We start from the raw sequence: 19,038 nt of genomic DNA on the forward strand, positions 1-19,038 counted from the left end.
GGAACAACTGGGGAGAGATTAAGGCAGACTCCCAATGCCAGTGATGCAGATACCCAGCCCTTTCAAGTGTTGCTTTCCGGGGAAAGTGAAGATGTTACCTGTTTCAGGAGGCCTGGGGAACAAAGCCTGTGAATTGGATGACATATCAGTCTGAGGTTGACTCTCACTTGATATAAGAACTGACACGAGATTTTAACCAAGAGGGCAGAGCCCTGCTGGAAGGCTTTGAAGCAGCATTCACGTCATGCTGGAACACTCCAGAACATCATTCCAGCACTTTTCTGGGAAGCTGGAGTCATCTCTTGTGGTGTTTCTGGTACTGCTGGTACTTCTTCATTTTGATACTTGGAAGTGCTGGGCTCACCCACAGGTTTGAAGGATTTCGAAATCTACCAGGGTCTCCATGTAGAAGATGAATAATGGCTGGTAAGCTTAGCATATGTGTAGATTGTTTATTGTTTTATGATGTTTTTCTCTGTTTGATGATGTTTTCTCTGTACTGTTTTTATCCCAGATTTGTGGTTTGTGAAAGCTGGCTTCTTGCCCATAAGCATGTCCTAGCCCCTGGGAGATAAGACGGCAACTGCTGAACACAGCTGTCCTAAGGTGATCACAGGGCAGGAGGAACTGCAGCCTAAATCCCTGGTCTGGAGGGAGAGACACGCAGGTTCCTGCCCTGAGAAAGGAGATGGCTGGAGACCTGCTTGCAGTGCCCTCAAGGAGGCCACGAAGGGCTCAGAGGTGCAGTGTGTCCTAATTCTACATTTTCAAGTACTTTCTTCAATGTAGTTTTATATATCCCTGTGACGCTGGCACACCAGGTGCCAGCTCAGGCCGAGATCCCCATATCTCAAATGAACTCTGACACACACATAGCTGGAATCAGTCTGGCTCACCTATATATTGGTAAAATAGGTATTAGAATGATAAGAATGTGTTTAGTGTTTAGGCTATAATGATTGCAGCCACTCACAAGCATTCAATAATCTCACTTACAACATCTGTATTCCACAGTGTAAAGTAATAGTTGAGCAGCTGTATCTGGAACCTCTGTGACTGTGTAAATCAGGAGACAGGAAAGAGACATTAATTAGGGTGAAAGGCTGATCTTCAACAGGAGGTGTTACATCCTTCCCAAAAGGAAAGATCCAGAGATCCCAGACAGACTATTGTGGCACATTGCCCCTGGAATTTCCCTATGTAGCATCAACATGAGGACAAAAGACTTTTGCTGTTGTTCTGCCTCCAGCCCATGAAGATGAATCGTGAAAAGTACTTCTCCCATCAGCTGAATGTTGCAGCCAAAAGCATGCGAGAAGACAGGAATAAACCCCTAATAAAAAGGAACTGATTACCTCTATGCTGCTTGGACTTTGGGGGGCAAGGTGTTTCTAGGCATAAGCAAGAGTTCCCCAGCTGCTTAGCCTGGGTTAGCCGTAAGGGACATATAGAGCTTGCTTATTATACAAGCTTCTATTATCTCTTGAAGCTTAAGACTAACTCATTTGTGTATCAATGTTTCCCTGCTTTAGCCTTGTAAAAAACTCTCTTGTTTCCTTTTCCTATTTAATAACTCTTTATAAAGTTTACTACAGAATTGTCTACAAGCACTGTCTTTGGGTGAGATCTAAGGTGCAACTGACCTGGGGTAAGTGATTGGTCCTTTGAGACTGGAAGTAACCTGAATATTGCTGTGATACTTGTGTAAGGGACCAGCTATCACAAAGGTACACTCACCTGGGTGGCGAGATAAATCAGAGGACTGTTTGTGATTCCATGCTTGGGTTATAATGCCTGAGAAGTTGACACTTGATAATTGATTGGTGAAATCTAAGTACAGAACTTACAACAAATTTGGGGGTTGTGCCCTGGTTCCTAACAGTCTGTCCCGAGGTTCGTACCAATGCACTTGAGTCACTGCAGGCAGCATTATGAAGCAGCGGGGCTTTATTTCTTAAAATTCAGAACAATAACACCCAAGGACCCCCAAACAGAGAGACAAAGCAAGCCGCTAACTAAAGCCGAGATGAGACGCAACTCACCCCACCTTCTAGGCTGGCTCTGGACAGGAGGACTCCTTTTGCACACTTCCCTACAAACCTCCCCCAGTCTGCAAGCAGAACCGGGAAATCCCTTACAAACTAAAGTGATAGCTTGTAACTTTATCACAGTTTTCAATACCCCACAGTAATCTTTTCTCATAAGTTGCTCCCTCCAATCACGATCATTCGTGTTGCTTTTCTTTTAAAGTTTCTTCAATTTGTCGACATCTTTTGAAGTGATACATAAAGGCTGCATTTGTTAGACGTGGGCTTTGCATGATGCTACTGTTTACTCCAGTAACTAAAACGTTAATGATCGCTGAGTCTATCACACTTGGGTTAACAAAAACATGGGGTGTCTCTTGAGGCACATCTGGCACAGTCTTTGACATTTCCATGCTTTCTAGGTCTCATCTGTCACATCTCCCGCATCAGAAGAGAAAGAAATTAACTCCTTTGTCCTTCTGGGTGGCAATAATAAGTCTCAAATTCTTTAATAAAAATAAAGCTGAAGTTTCCCAGTTCTCTATAGATCAGACCTAATTGGAGATGAGTCTCTCTTTTATTTCTGATTGCGTAGCTCCCTGGAGAGGAGAGGGTCCAAGTCAAAATCCTGACTAGGAACCCTCAAATCTTTGGTGGAATTTCACAAGCCAAAACTTGATCCCACTCCAGTTTTATCTGTTCTTGAACCAAAACCACAATTCCAAACACCCCTGAACTTTAGGAGAGTTAAAAGTCTGGATCCAATTTCTGCAGCTCAGCCCCAACTTGGAATACTGTGGCGTTGTAACTTTGAGTGATTGATTCTTCTTTGATGTTGTATGCGATGCTGCATATGTGTAACTCCGTGCAGATGCCTGACATACCAGGCGCTGAAGTGTTTGCATAACATCCATTCTGTACTAATTCTGCCATTGTTGTGTTATTTTTGCAGCACAGGCCTCTATTATTTTTGCAGCAGGCTGCATACCCATGGGATTTCATTTCAGCGAGACACTGAGAATTTTCACAAGATCCTCTTATTTTACCTTCCCATGTGTAGCCAGGGCAGTTTTCCTCGCAGCCTAATAGCAAGTCATAAATTACAGGGTTGAAGTATCATCGTGTTTTGTGAACCCTCAGCATGGATTTTCATTTTGGATCTTTGATTTGTCTTTTAAATAAGTAGCTGTGGTTTTGAAGTTTAAGCAGCTGGTAATATCTGTCACTTGGAGATCCTAGTGCAGTGTCCCCAGTGTTCCAAGGTTTGAACTTGATTTTGTAGTGATGAAAAGCCAGCTTGTCCTGTGATATCAAGCCCCAGTCCAGCTTCTAGGACTGCAAGCCAAGCTTTTAGCTTTGATTGTGCAAATCTAAGACCTACACAAAGAGAATGAAATTTACACTCCCCTTCTCTAAAGAATTGTCACCAGGCTAAACCATTTTTAAACCCTGAAAAGTTCCCCATCTCAGGAAAACACAATTGTTTTCCCAATTACTTTATTTTCTGTTTGAAAAAGAAACATTTTGATTCTCTGTGTTTTTTCCCCCTGCTGCATTCTCACGCCTGGTCAGTTTTTAGCTTCGAAGTACCTTAGATTTTAAATAAATCTGATATAGAGCCATACACATTTTGTACCTGGACCTTTGAAAGTTCCTCTCTGCTTCCTTATGATATTGACATAAGAATGATTGAGCTAGTCAATATCAGAGGGGAAGTGAGGGGGTAAGTCTTCTTCCAGGGATCTCATTCCTTTAAAATTGGAGATAAAGGAGGAAATGTGTTGCGATGCAAATTGCAATTAGCAATTCATTGGACTTCTATGCATGGAGCAGAAACTCATTGGCTGGGGTCTCATGAGGGGGAAGGTGTTATGTCAGGATGAGTATTATTTCATGTAAATAGTGATCTGTAAATCAGGGAAGTTTAACACACAGCTTTGACCGCGCTGCACTTTTGGAACAGCAGAGTCAAAGCAATGTCGCTTGAATGTTGTTTTTCTTTATGAGCTAATATTGCCAGGACTCAGAATGATTGCACCCATCAAAAAACCCTCACACAATGCAACAAACCCAAAAATACCCCAACCAGAGTTTTTGCAGCTTTGTCCTAAAAAAGGAGGTGATCCAAAGATGCCAAAGTCCGCTCCAGGCTTTGCTTTTGCTATTGATTTTATGTGGCACATGCTCAGATACTAGGTGAGGGGCAGCAGTATAAAACCCATAGATTAGTTTGGATTTGATTAGATAGAAACCCGAATGACGTCAGTGGAGGAGGCTCCTCAGGACAAGCAGTGTCAGCATTGGCTTCCCTCACCTTTAACTGTTTTGGTTATTCTTTTGCAAATCATTTCTCTGCCATGTTTTTGTGTGTATAAAACATTCCTGGCTAATTTTGGTCTTTAGTCAGCTGGCTCCACAGAGAGCTGGATAACATTTGGAGAAAAGTGTATTTCATGAATTTTGCCTTTCAGTCTAATAGATCTGTGAATAAATGTCACTGTTCAACAGCTGCAAATTGTTTTTTGATCCCACCTTCACATGCCATTTTTGCTTGCCCAATTTATAATGGCACCAGCCTACATGGTGGATTTATCTACGTTAGATTGTTAGCGACTGGAAGAGATGCTCCAGTTAGGGTGACCAGATGTCCCAATTTTATAGGGACAGTCCCAATATTTGGCTAGTGCATCCGAGTTCAAAGTGCTGTCCAGAGTGGTCACATTGAAGCCTTATGTCACGGAGTCACCGGGCGATGCTCTGGAACTGCTCCCCACCAAGCCAGTTACGACTTTGGGGAGCCTTCTCTTCCTTGGAGCAGACTTGTTTAGGGCAAGAAGCTCACACAGCTTTACCTCCTGGGTCTCTCCTTGGAGCATTTAGCATTCTCTGCCCCTCCGTGCGCATCCCACAGCGAGTCCACCCCAGCGGGGTCCTGGGGAAGCCACCGGGTTTTGCACCCCCACTTTGCAGTCAGACGTGACTCTCAGCCAGCCAGTAAAACAGAGGTTTATTCGATGACAGGAACAGGGTCTAAAACAGAACTTGTAGATACAGCAAACCGGACCCCTCGGCTGGGTCCATTCTGGGAGGCAGTGAGCCAGACCCCCAGGTCTGCCCTTCACCCTTGACCCCAGCCAGCTCCAGACTAACAACCCCTCGCAGCCCCTCCTCTCTCCTCAGCCCCTTTCCTGGGCCAGGAGGTTACCTGATCCCTTTGTCTCCAACACCTTCAGCTGGCACCTTTGCAGGGGAGGGGCCCAGGCCATCAGTTTCTAGGAGACAGAGTGTCAGGCATTTAGGTGCACTGGCCATTTGCTCTGCCAGATACTTAAGAACTGCCATGGGGACACTGAGGCACCAATACAGTACTCAGAGAAAACATTAAGAACTTTTCCAGTTCGTCACAGCTGTCCAGAGTGGTCACATTGAAGCCTTATATGGGTGCCTATTACCCCACCATCCGCTCTCCCGATTTTTCACACTTGCTGTCTGGTCACCCTAGCTCCAGTGCAAATCCCCAATACAGACATGATTCACACTAGTGCAACAGGATTTGTGCTGATACGGTTTACCCTGATTTCAAACAGGAGACGTCCCAGGGCTTGGAAACAGCAGGTGCATGCCTGTATACACTATACTGGCTCCTCTCTGAAGCAGTTGCCCCCTGTTCTCCAGAATCTCAGCTATCATGTCAAATATAAAGCAAGTCTCTAGGCATTATGATTGTAGAGAAACCCTTGAAAGACATGAACTGAGTGTAACTCATGCAGAAAGGCATCTGCCCATTCATTTCCGGGAGGGTTTAACTCAGACGCACAGTGAGCGTGATTTCAGTGCCAAAATTGTAGCTATTTCATTGGTTGTATGAGAAGCGGGGGAGGGGTGTCACAAATATCTGCACAATTTACTGTGGGCCATGCCTTAAATGGGTGGCATTTGGAAGATATCAGCCCTTGTGAATTTCCCGCCAAAAAGGGAAAAGGCCAAGGAAGCAGACATTTGTTAGAAAATATCACCTAGGGGTTTAGAGCAGCAACTTCTGCGGATTGGACTGCTGGGTTCTAATCCCAACCCTAGCAAGAATTTGCTGTCTCATCTTGAGCAAGTTTCTTCACCTCTCTTAGCCTCAGCGAGCCGCTTTGGAAAACTCAGCTTGCCTGCTAGGGGTTGTTGTGAAGCTCAGTTGTTAAGGTTTGTAAAGTGTATTGGGACCATAGACTGGAAGGTGCTAGAGATGGACAAATTAACATGGATAAATTATAAACTAAGCCTGTACCTTGGCTGCTGATAGATCAACAGAAGACCAGGGGCCTGCTCCTGCCTCCAGTGACTGAAACAAATGCACAAGCAGGCTGAAGAGAGGTTTTTTTCCCTGCATATTTTGCTGCGAATGGGTCTATATCGAGAAAGGATGGAAGGCAGTTGGTGTCCTTCCAGATATGAATACCTGGGTGATGGCTGGCTGATTTCTTTGCCATTTTAAAGCACCTTGGTACAGGGTTTTGCTTTTGGGGAATGGTGGAAGAGACATTGATCAGGATGGGTCACACCGGAGCAGCACCCACTACAGCTACAGAATGGGGACAGTTACAACAATGAGAGTGTCAAGGACCTAATCTGTCTTGTCTGCAGTTCTGCTGGACACCTGTCCAGGGTCTAGATTGCTACTCTATCCTGTCACTGAGGAAGGGAGTGCCTGGCCCTTTTGTTGGTGCATGGAGGAAAGTGCAAAGAACCTTGTCAGCCTCTCCCCACTTCCTCCTCCTGCAAAGACCATTCACAATTGTGGCTTCTATGTGCAGAGACACAGCTGTCTTTCAGGGCCCCTGAGGGAACTAGCAGGCCCAAAAGGGAGGAATGACGGGAGGCAAGAAAGTGAGCCCATGGGAAATGGGTGTGTGATGCAACATGGTGTGTGCAGGAGACCTGAGGCATAATCCATCCCAGAGCTGCCCAAGGATGGTGCAACTCCACACTGTCCCCAGTGTAGTCCTGTGCCCATTGAGAATAACCTGTCCCACTGGGAGGCTGTTACAGCAGGCAGGAAGATAAGCAGTGGCTATGGAGAGAGGCCTGATTTCTGGTTACATCTCCACTCCAGCCCCTATATAGTACTGCAATTTTTCTGCTTCATCATCCCCTTCACTTCCTTCTCCTCCCAGCAATTGCCTCGCAGATCCCCAGGCAAACATGTCCCAGAAGTCAGCTGTCACTACCAGCCCATGAGGGTCTTATGAGCCATAAATAAGCAATGTATATAAATTGCTCTATACGTGAACCTTATTATTGAAGCTAGTGACAAAGGCAGGACTAGAACTCAGCCCATGCTGGCTCCCAGTGCTGGGCTCAGATCACAAGACACCTCTTCACAGGCGCTAAGCAGTTTGCAGGAAACGCTACAGCTGCTCAAAAGTTTCATGAATTCAAAACCAGGTATCTTTCTTTGAACAAACCATGCACTGCTGCTATTTTCCCCAGCACTAGCTGGCATCCATCTCTAAGGCCTGGTTTACACATGAGTTTTGTAGCAGTGTAACTATTTCGGTTGGGAGGGGAGGGTGTGAAATTTTACAGTTAGTTATCCTAGTCTGTCTGCTAGTGTGGACACAGAGATATCAGTATAAAGGGGTCTATTCCTCCTCCACTATGGGAATAGCCATACTGATATAAGCACTTTTATATGGATATAATTGAGTCTGTGCTAGTGTGGTTGTACCACTTCACTCATCTGTTATAGGTAAAGCGGTACAGCTGTGTGTGTAGACCAGCCGGAAGGAAGAGAGACATTGCTGATCAGAAGCAGTGTTCATTAGAAGTCATGTCCAGCAGAGGGCCCTCTTGCCAGGTCCTTGTTGTGCCATTGAAAAAAAATCACCCCCTCCTCTCATCGCCTAGTCAGGACCTGGGCATCCTGCAGGGAAGCCACTCAGATACTCAGCTCCCTTCAGCTGCACAATTCTCTGAATCAGCAGACACACAGCAAGGACTGAAGGGTTGTTTGCCTTTGGAATCCTCCTCAGCAGAGACAAGTGAAACAAAGCAATTGAGCCTTCTGCATTTTAAACCAGATCCTTTCAGGTTCATGTGCCATTTCCTTAGAGGTAGGTGAGCAAGGTGCAAGCGTGGGGGGGGAAATGTCGACCACCTAACTCCGGTGGCGCAGGAAGATTCCCCACCCCCAGGAACTTAAATGTGAGGGTGAGAGGAACTGCAAATATCTTCTGGTCCTGGGGCTGCGTGCCACTTTCTCTAGTTTGGGGTGCAGGAAGAAACTTGGCTTGACGGAGGCCAACAGCACCTTGCAGAGAGAAGCCTGCAGCATCTCCTGGGCTGGTGTGTGCATTTCTAGGAGAGCAGAGCGCACGTGTACATGTTAGCAAAAGAAGAGCCACATCATCTCCAGAATTCCCTTCCCTCCTGCCCTTCCTCATCTTGCTTTACAGTAACCCAGAAGACTTCTCAGTCTTTTCTAACCTGGGATTATAGTCGCAAGAGTTGCCAGCATGAAACTTTTCCTGATTATTCTGCCTTCTCTTTTCCAAGCTGTTACAAGTAAGTGGCCGCGTTTGCACTTCACTTTATTCAAAGTGGGGAGAAAATCCAAATGTTTGATTGGGGGGGTTGTGAATGAGGGGGTTTGGGGGTAGATCTCACATATGTTAACTGGGATGGATGGATTGCATGAAAAGTGGAAGGCTAATTTCTGTCAAAATCTGCACCCCTATTTGTGTCTCCTTATTTCCTTGCTGCATCAGTACTTTAGTTGAAGCAAAACGTCTTTGTGTCTGTATGTCTGAATGTCTTTGTGTCTCTGTCTGTTCTGTCATCTGTTCTGGGCTTCCATGTTACCTGGAGTCTGAGAGGGAAGGAGAAACAATGGCAAGTTACAATTCTGTTGCTTGTCCAAAAGGAAGCGAGATGTTAGATTGGAATGAGAGCAGCTCCAGAAGCCATGTTAATTTCATTTTCTTAAGGTGAGCTGACAGACACAAGTATAAGTTTTGTGGCCAGAATGAACAAAAAGAGGATGATAAAGGGACCCTTAAAACTGGGTTTTAGGAAAGGATAAGGTGGCAAGTTCTGACGTGTGCCAGTTTTACTCTGATTTGTTGTTTTGCTGTTTACCAATGACAATGCAAACTTTTCCCTGTCGCCAGCTGTGGTGTGGAGAGCAGAAAGATATTGAACCCAGCGAGAAGGCCAGAGTGGCTTTAACCCCCATCCCCTCAAATCAAATAAATTTTTATTAGCATCTCCCTTAAAATGATTTGGTTTTTGGAGCAGCCCATCACACCTTAACAGTGAGTAACTTGCTGTTAATAGTGGGGTGTGTGTACTATATGTGCATGTTGTATATGAATGTGAGCATGTGTGTGCCAGGCAGATACCTGCAGCAAAAGGGGATACCCAGACCTCAAGGGCAGGGATACATGCCAAGGCCCAAAGGGCTCTGTATAAGAAGACATCCCGCCCAGGGGCTGCATGTTCTGGTACTGTATCTGTATTTACTTGTTGCATTATCTGTTTTATTTGGAGGGGATGTGGGGATTAAGGGAACGTTTCACCAAGTGAGAGGATTCTGTTGGGGAATTGATTTGTTGAACTAAGTGTACAATAAGCTTAATATAACTCAAAACCAGCTCAGGGTTCTGATCTGAGGGGAAAGCTTTTCTGATGGGAAAGAAACAGGTCCCCCAAGTCACACATCTCCCTTTGCAATGTAGCGTTCTAGTGTTTGTTTTAAGTCCAGAAAAATCTGGCTAAAGGCCCAGGAGATGGAAAACTGTGCTAGGGAACTATACACTGAGATGATTATATATAGTATGTTCTACTGTTGGAGAAACAGTAACTTAAGCATCACAACTTCCTGTGAACTAGGTCAGTAGCATCGCCATTCTACAAACGGAATGACTGAAGTGCAAAGAAGTCAAATGATTTGCCCGAGAGCACCCCATAAGGGGAAGGCAGGACCAGAACAGTAATTCAGGTGTGTGTGGCTCCCAGACCAGGGCTTAGTCCATTAGACCATACTTCTGTTTAACAACCACTCCTGGCTGAGTTTGTTGCTAACCACTCCCTTTGATCCTGGCTCTGGCAATCAGGAGAGGAATGCGAGTCTCTAATGCTGAGTTTTGGGCTGATTGGGGTTAGTTTATGGTTTTGGGTGGACAACACATAGAATGCAGCAATTTCAGATTTGAAACCAGGTAAAGATTGGTAACTGAGCGTCACTTTGAATGTTTTTGGATTGCTCAAACTCCAGACCCAAAGCTGAGCCCTCAGGGTGCAAGCCCCCCATGAACCAGAACTGAGAAAGAGCTTCCCCAGCCTGATATTGCCTGCAGCCTGAGACCATGGCGTGTCATGCAGTGCTAGTGAGCTTGCCACCAAGGCAAAAATCAGGACGTGACCTCAAAAATATTGCTAGCTCTGTAGGTTAGTATAACAATCCAGACAATAGAATTACAGCTTCAGAGTGCAAGCAGATCAGTAGAGAGGCCAAGAAGGAACTATCTAATACACAGCACTGCACAACTGGTCACATGTATTATGGGTGTTTTGCTTTCCTCTGAAACACAGAATGTATCTGCCTCCTTGTATTAGTTCTTTACCATCTCTTTCTCCTTCCTTCTCTCCATTAGTTCTTTCCTGCTTTTCCTGCATTTCTCTGGTTCTTTTACCACCATCAGATTTTCGTATGCTGCATAATCATCATGGTTTTGGTCTCTGCATAGGGAAATCCTAAACTTTCATAATCCAAACCCAGATCCACACGGGACAGCTCAGAAGCTTGGGTTTGGCTGTCAATTTGTAACTTGATCCCATCTCTTGGGGAAACCTATGTGAATAAACTCTTTGTTGTTATTTACACAGCTCCATATAGGGACAGGAGCTGTGCCACTGGGGCATGATCCAATACCTAGTGAAGTCAGTGGAAAGATTCCCATTGACTGCACTGTGCCCCTAGATGAACTGAAACAAAGAAGTTGCAGGGACCCCCCCCCGCCACATGATGTGTGAGTGCAATAAAATAACACCTCACTGTGTCTGTCAAGATGGGCCTTAGACGCAAAGTTCAGGGGCGGAGAGGATCCGAGATTCATATTTGGAATTGGATCCATCTTTAAACCCAGGGCGAAGAGCGGATGCTATGTGGGCTTCTAGCTGCAAGGCTTCATAGAAGAGGAGAGAGAGGAGGAGAGTAAAGGGTTAAGCACTGTTTCTCTCCATTATTACCCTTTCCTCTTTGGACGCTCTCTCCTCCAAATCTAGCCTTATGCCAGCAATGTAAACGTGGACACATTCGCTGTATTAAGGGCTGAGTTAAATGTTATCGTTTCTCCATCACTCCCTGGGGACCACTCGTCTCCTCCTTTTAATTACTCACTTGTTCTTTTTCTGCGCTTGTTTCATTAGGTTTCATTTGCAGTTGCTTTAAAATCAGGAGTCCAGCATAAAGAACCCACATGTTGAGAAAGTGGTATTGGCTCCAGAGGGTCTCATTTGTGCTGTGGCTTCAGGCACCACCCAGGATGCAGCAAACCCTTCCTTTAACAGAGGGGGAAAGAGCTTTTCATGGGAATGGTGGCCTAGGGCTGTCTTAGCGCTCTGGCTCTCACTCAGAATGAATGCACATGGAGTTCTGAGTGCTGCCTGGCAGCATCATCATGGCTCAGACCCATAAGTCTTCACTGGGCCAAACCTCCCATGGGCTATGGCAGACATTATGGTAACAACTGAACAAGGAGCTCAGAATTTGGCCCTAGCATCACAACACCAGCAACAATTCCATTCAGTGGTACATTTGTGACATTCATTGGCTGCAAAGGGCAGGCGCCAGATGCCTCTACAGCTGGGAGCCAAGGGCAATATGAGTGTCTCATGAAAGCAAATGCAAATAATAGCACAACCCTCAGAGGAGGAGAAGGGGGGAATCTGTCACCTGACTAGGAAGTTCCAGCAGTTTAGACCTAAGGAGCCAATTTTTGAGCAAGGGAAAGTCTCTCTTTCTCCTCCCACTGGTTCCATGTGGCCTCTCTGGCCATGGGTCAGTGAAATGCCCTCTGCCTCAGATCTCAGGGCCTCTGTGCTGGTGCATTTAAAAGGTTTTCCATTCGGCAGATCCTGGCAGCCTGATTTCTATTTTAAATCCTTTATCTGCACTTTATCTTTGTTGGTGTTTTAATTCACACCTGAATTGTTTGTCTTGCAGGGCACCTGTATAGCCGTGCCTGATAGTGTCAAAGTACAATGTGTGCGATAAGCATTAGGGGAGAAAAATGGTAACAACTGTGTTAACCCGGGATATGACAGAGGTAGTAACAAACCCATTGTGACTGCGTTTTAAAAGCCTCCTTAAATAGACCAGGGAGCATCGAATCTAGCAGACAGGTCAGTGAACTCCCACCTTGTCCACATTCCGTACAGCCTGAAGGCCATGTCTCTGAAAGGGTTTGGGGATCTCCTAGTACTGGTCACATCGCAGACGCTGCTGTCAGACCCGCTGGAACCATTGCCAGCACCTCTTCATGTGAGTGATGCTGTGGAGGGACCAGCTGAGTCCTCAGGACAGATTAGAAGAGGTGCACATGGGTCATTAGTTTCTAGCACCTCTGCAGCAACAGATAGGGCTTGTAAAAGTCTCTATGTCTACACAGCAACTAGACACCTGCGGTTGGCCTGTGCCAGCCAACTCAGGGCTGGGGCTGGAAGGAAGTCAGGAAAAAATGACTCTGGTACAGGCACTGCCTAGGGCAGATCCATTTATGTCCATAGGGCTGCTGGAACTTAGAGCAGGTCCCTCGCTGCTTGAGTTATGTTGGGAGCTGATTTTGCCCCCTACCAGCCCAGAATTCCAAGAGAGCATTGATGGGGCCCTGGGGCAGAGCTTGTGTGTTCTGCGCGTACTGGAGGGGCCACACACAAACGTCATCCTATATACCAGGCCAAATCCCACTTGTCTCACTTGTAAGAATGGTCCCATGTAAGGGAAGGGGATGATTGGGTTAAGTAATGTAAGCAGGGCTTGCCTTGGGACTCATTTCAAGGCACAACTTCCAGCTGCCCTGAGAAGCTTTACAGCAAAATATGGCCCAAACCTTATTGTTTTGACACAACATCTCATTTTTATTTAATTTTGCACTGATGTTTATTACTGCCTAAAATCTGCCAACATCAAATATTTTTAATAAATAAAACTCTTTTAATGAAAAACATTAGCGCACTAGAGCCACTAGAAAGAGACCCTTACATTTCATAGCCTGACTTACACTTCATTTTATTCCAGGCTCCAACCCTACAAGTGGGCAGGTGCTGCAGAAAATTAAGGGAGCCGTCCGAACTTGAGTCTGCCTTAGCCAATGCTTTAACACGTGTCATCTTGCAATAGCTTCTTGCTGGTATTCCCCATTTGAGACATACATTTAACAAAGCTTTCTATTACTGATTGTTACTAACTTTCCAAGACTGTTGATTCAGACCCCATGTTGCACCTTCAATGTTGAGGCTGTCGTTTCTTGAAGAATAATACCTGTGATTAACAGTTTTGACTTTTGGGGGAAGTTTCCTCATTTTACAATATAAAACCATTTCTGTGACTGTATTTGTCATAAACAGATAGCTAAGGGTTAATGTCTCTTACACCTGGAAAGAAGTACCTGAAACACCTGACCAGAGGACCAATCAGGAAACCAGACTTTTTCAGATCTGGGTGGAGGAAAGTTTGTGTGTGAGTCCTTTGTTCTTAGTCTTCTGCCTGTCCCTCTCGGCTATGGGAAGGATTTTTCTATTTCCTGCTTTCTAATCTTCTGTTTCCAAGTTGTGAGTACAAAGATAGGTTTGTTTTTTTATATTTACCTGGGTATAGTTGCTGGAGTGTTTTAAATTGTATTCTTTTTTAATAAGGCTGTTTATTCATATTTCTTTTAAGCAATTGACCCTGTATTTGTCATCTTAATACAGAGAGACCATTTTTATGTATTTTTCTTTCTTTTTACATAAAGCTTTCTTTTTAAGACCTGTTGGAGTTTTTCTTTAGTGGGGAACTCCAGGGAATTGAGTCTGTGCTCACCAGGGAATTGGTGGGAGGAAGAAGTCAGAGGGAAATCTGTGTGTGTTAGATTTACTAGCCTGACTTTGCATTCCCTCTGGGTGAGGGGGAAAGAGAGATTAGCTCTCGGTACTTCTGTTTTCCAAGGCTGGAAACGGGGAGGGTGGAATCCCTCTGTTTAGATTCACAGAGCTTGCTTCTGTGTGTCTCTCCAGGAACACCTGGGGGGGGGGAGGGAAAAGGTTTATTTCCCTTTGTTGTGAGACTCAAGGGATTTGGGTCTTGGGGTCCCCCAGGGAAGGTTTGGGGGGACCAGAGTGCCCCAAAACACTCTAATTTTTTGGGTGGTGGCAGCTTTACCATGTCCAAGCTGGTAACTAAGCTTGGAGGTTTTCATGCTAACTCCCATATTTTGGACGCTAAGGTCCAAATCTGGGACTAGGTTATGACAGTATTCCAGAGTCCTCATACCTCTCTGCTCAAGCTTCCTTTCCAACTCACTTAAAACTTTTAGCTTCAGAAGCAATGATGGATTGCATTTATTTCCCCCCCAAAATTGTGGCCAGCTGCCCAGCCCAGTAACAGTGCAAAGTCTGTTGAATCTGGCCTGTTCATGCAAGCACCATCTGAGGTACGTGAAGCAGATTGTCACTGACAAGATGTGTCCCTGAGTAAGATAGTGTTCCAGACAATTTGAGTGTTCTCCACAAATAATTTAACTCACAATGCAATATTTGTGTTTGTTTCCCTGAAGGCAGAAGCTGCTTACCTAGAAACTATTCAAATCAGAGAGATTCCGGCAAACACACAACAGTTTGTTCCCTTCCATCCAGATTGACATCCACCCCCCAGTCGATCACAGCCAGTGATTAATACAGTGGTGTCATTAGCAGGGACTGAAAGGGATCCAGAAAGCTGGGGTTGATCAAGGTGCCTCCAGTGGATTTCTGTGGATGTGAAATTCAAAATCTATTAGAATGTGCTGGGAGAGCACTTCACAGTCATTTCCGGGATCAGGACCCAGAGAAGGTTTGAGGATTGTCAGTAAGCCATGGAGCTTTTCACCTCAAAGCCCTTTCTTAACATTATAGAATTAACCTTCACCATTTGCCTATGGGGGAGGGAAATATTATTACCCCTTTTCTGGAGAGAAATGTTTTCCCTTAAGTCAGAGGCAAGCCTAGGACTCAGGAATTCTGGCACCCAGTTCTGTGCTTGGACAGCTAGACCATCCCCTCCGTGAAATAAACGGTGAGTCTCGGCCCATCTCCCAGTGAGCAGGCATCTGCATCACTGAAAATATAAAGAACACCTCTCGATTCCCTTGTAGGCATGTTTAGTACAGAAGTTATGGACTGACTGAACCATGGAGATTGAACTCTCCTCTCACCCTGCTGGTCACACTGTTGAGGGACACTTACCCTGGTGCTACCTGGCTGTACTTCTTTTGTGGACCATCAGTCTCCAGAACTATCAGTCTGGTAGATTTTCACCATCATGTTGTAGGAAAAGCAGATGTCCATACTGTCACTGTTAGCTCTACCTCTGATACTGTTCATTGAGAGAGGCTATAGACTTCTGCAGAAAGTAGCAGGAGTGGACAAGGATATTCTTGCGGCTCTGTTAATTCCTTACTGAAAGTTCCCAATGGCTGGTGATGAGCAATTGCTCAGCATCCCTAAGGGGCTGGGTTCCATCTTGCCTCCCCTACTCCTGTTCAATGAGTATATGGGGCTGCTGGGAGGGCTGCTGGGGAGATGTGATGACACCTAGCTATATTTCCAGCTCATCTGATCCAGTCAGTGCTGTTGAAATCCTTGCCCAGTGTCTGAGACCAGGGCATGGATGAGAGCTACATGTCTGAAGTCAATACAGGTAAAACTGTGGTGGAGTTGGTTGGCAGGGGAAGTCCTTCTTTTGCCTGGTGTGTCTGCTAGGTGTGGTTAGTTTGCCATCTGGAGTGATCGTCAGTCCAGCATTGCTGTTAGAGGCTGGTGGAGCTGCAGTGACCAAAATGGCCTTTTTCATCCTTGTTTGGCCTGGAGCGTGCTATTGACATGGACTTTGCTACCAAAAGCCATGTCTTTGTCTCCTCCATATTATGCTGCTGCAACGTGGCCTACATATGGAACTTCGTCAGACTGCAATGGTGGTCTATTTTGTTGGAAGTGCATGGCACAAGGGCTCCAGAGTCAGCACTGGCTGCTGCCTGTTGGCTTCCAGGTGCAGTCTGTGCTTACCTCCAAAGCCCCCTGAATAGCTTGGAACTTGTATGCTGCAGAGGCAGCTCTCTCCTTCTGTGGCACTGGAGGTGCTCAAGCTCAAACCCCCTTGGTATAGGAGAGAGGAGGCTAATTGATGGCAGAGTGTTCTCTGTGAGGAGACCCTCCACTTTGGAACGGACTCCTTGCTTTGGCTGAAATGGCTTGATCCTGCTGATTTTCAGGGCAGGGTACAAGACCCATCTGTCTCCCCAGGCTTTTGGGGCAGAGGTGGTGTCTGGAGTTCAGGATAGATGCGTCTTGAAGTCTGATCTGAGCCTAGATAAATACATTCACTTTAAATAAGAGAACTACATATTCAGAGCTCTGCAATGGAGACGCTGACCCCAGGCAGAGCCTGAAATGGAATCCTGAGGTGCCTCCTGCTCTGATGGAAGAAGAGCAGACCCAGCTGTTGGAGATGCCCAGACATTGACGTGTGATACTGAATACTCCCCAGCTAACGTCAGATGCTGCCTTCAAAACGGGAAAGAAAGAGCTCGGGGTGGCAGTGTGGGGGGGTTCCATTTGATCTCAACTGGTGGATTAATTCTCAGGTTCTAGAACATGCCTGAAGTGCCCACGCTCTACCTAGAACAGTTCTAAGAATTTGCAACTTTGCCCACAAATGGTTCTGTGTTGTAACCTAAGATGCAGCAAGGAGGACAAGCACAGGCTGTTGCTGTTAGAAATGTTGTTCGGATCAGTTTTATGGCCTAGGATGGATGTAGCTCTCTCCAGTGGTTTTTGGGAAAGCTCCAGTTTTTAGGGAAAGATTCATGGATTCAAAGTCTATTGCAGTTCCAAATATTAAACACTTTTAATCATGTTGATTAGCTCCAGCGGGTGTTGCAGGCATTTTGGGCCCATGTTTCCCTCAGAACAAACGTCCCAGATGCATCAATAAATCTGATAAAAGGTTAACGGGTCCCCAGGGCCCATGTGGACGATATATGGCTGGGGACCCAGCCAGGGTTTGCTGTTTTGCTGCTCCAACCAGTTGTTACAGAGAGGCTGCTGAAACGCTGAGTTAATGTGGAAAAATACTTTCGATCCAGGCAGCATCAGCCTGTGAAAAGAGAGGGCATTCATGCAGCTGAGCCTTTGGGTACGACAAACCATGAGACTGTAAACTGTTCAGGCTAGGAACTGCATCTGTCCAAGGTGTAGCAGCTTTTGGGTGCTATTTTGCACTATAAATAACCTCACTGTGCATATTGTGTGCTCCCTGCTGTAGTTAGCCACGGGCATAGTAAATCAGAGGCAGCTTCTCGGGTGTAGCCTGTCTGCAAACTGCTTTGAGTTCTAGTTGCTCCTTTTCCTTGTCCTCTGGAGCACTCTCTAGAAATGGGCCAAACGCTCAAGAGATGTCTGTGCTTCACGGAAGGGCCATTCTGATTAGAATCAATTCTGTGGCTCTAGCACACTCTCTGCATTTCCCTGGTCACTGAGGTCAGTGGCAAGAAACTGGGATCTTTGCTGCCTAAGAGTTCAATCAGTGACTCCTGCTGCAAAACCCGGCTGAAATCTTCCCCAAGAGGCATGAGGAAGGGGGGCAGGGGTGCCAGGTACAGTATTGTGATGGCCCTGATGGTCTGTGAACCCCCCTCAACACCAGTAGGAGAAATTCTGTTAGCCTCTAGGAATCTGATAACCCTGTGACTGACCCAGAATAAAGCCATGTTCAGAGGGACACTTGGAAGGGAGGAAAGGGTCACTGCCCTCTCTGCTATCCTGCAGCTGTGGCAGCTTTCCAAGAACATAGCATGCTGTCTGTGCTTCTATTGCATCCTGCTCCCCGATAGAGACCACCCACGTGCCCCTACACTTGGAACAGTCTTCTTCTGCAGCTCCTCTTTGAGACTCACAGATCTCCCTTTAAAATTCATTCCCCTTGCCATCCCCCACGGGCCAGCTTTGACTGTGGCTGATGCCTCTCTCCCACCTCTGACTCATAGACTCATAGACTCTAGGACTGGAAGGGACCTCGAGAGGTCATCGAGTCCAGTCCCCTGCCCTCATGGCAGGACCAAATACTGTCTAGACCATCCCTAATAGACATTTATCTAACCTACTCTTAAATATCTCCAGTGATGGAGATTCCACAACTTCCCTAGGCAATCTATTCCAGTGTTTAACTACCCTGACAGTTAGGAACTTTTTCCTAATGTCCAACCTAAATCTCCCTTGCTGCAGTTTAAGCCCATTGCTTCTTGTTCTATCATTGGAGGCTAAGGTGAACAAGTTTTCTCCCTCCTCCTGATGACACCCTTTTAGATACCTGAAAACTGATATCAGGTCCCCTCTCAGTCTTCTCTTTTCCAAACTAAATAAACCCAATTCCTTCAGCCTTCCACTGTTTGGACTGTTGCTGTCCAAGCTAAACTGCAAGCTGCTTGGGGCAGGGACTGCTTCAGACTAAGTGCCGGCTTCGACATCGACTTATACCATGTGTCATCACTTACCCCTGAACCTGCTGCCAGTCCTGTAGTCACGTTCCTCTTCTTTCTATTACAACTTGCCTCTGGGGTCATAATCGTCTCAGTAAAATGCACCAATTGAATCCGTGGGACTCGGGGAGGGTGGAGAGGGGAGAAATGACCCAACCACCCAAAGCACATCCATTGCCAGGTAGAAATGACACTCACTGCCCCACATTATGAAATCAACTAATAGATGTGTCTTCAGTGTTAAACACAGA

At 45.9% G+C, this 19,038-nt stretch overlaps 1 protein-coding gene across 1 annotated transcript in view; it reads left to right on the forward strand.

Moving 5' to 3' along the window:
* The first annotated feature begins 8,029 nt into the window (after positions 1–8,029).
* LOC115657402 (relaxin receptor 1-like) overlaps positions 8,030–19,038 on the forward strand; it is a 41,423-nt gene continuing 30,414 nt past the window's right edge. Inside the window, exon 1 of the mRNA XM_030575204.1 lies at positions 8,030–8,579. Within this exon, the coding sequence (XP_030431064.1) occupies positions 8,531–8,579 (49 nt within the window). The 5' untranslated portion in view covers positions 8,030–8,530. The remainder of the gene's footprint in view (positions 8,580–19,038) is intronic.

Source organism: Gopherus evgoodei, chromosome 9 (assembly GCF_007399415.2).
Source record: "Gopherus evgoodei ecotype Sinaloan lineage chromosome 9, rGopEvg1_v1.p, whole genome shotgun sequence".
Classification (NCBI taxonomy): domain Eukaryota; kingdom Metazoa; phylum Chordata; order Testudines; family Testudinidae; genus Gopherus; species Gopherus evgoodei.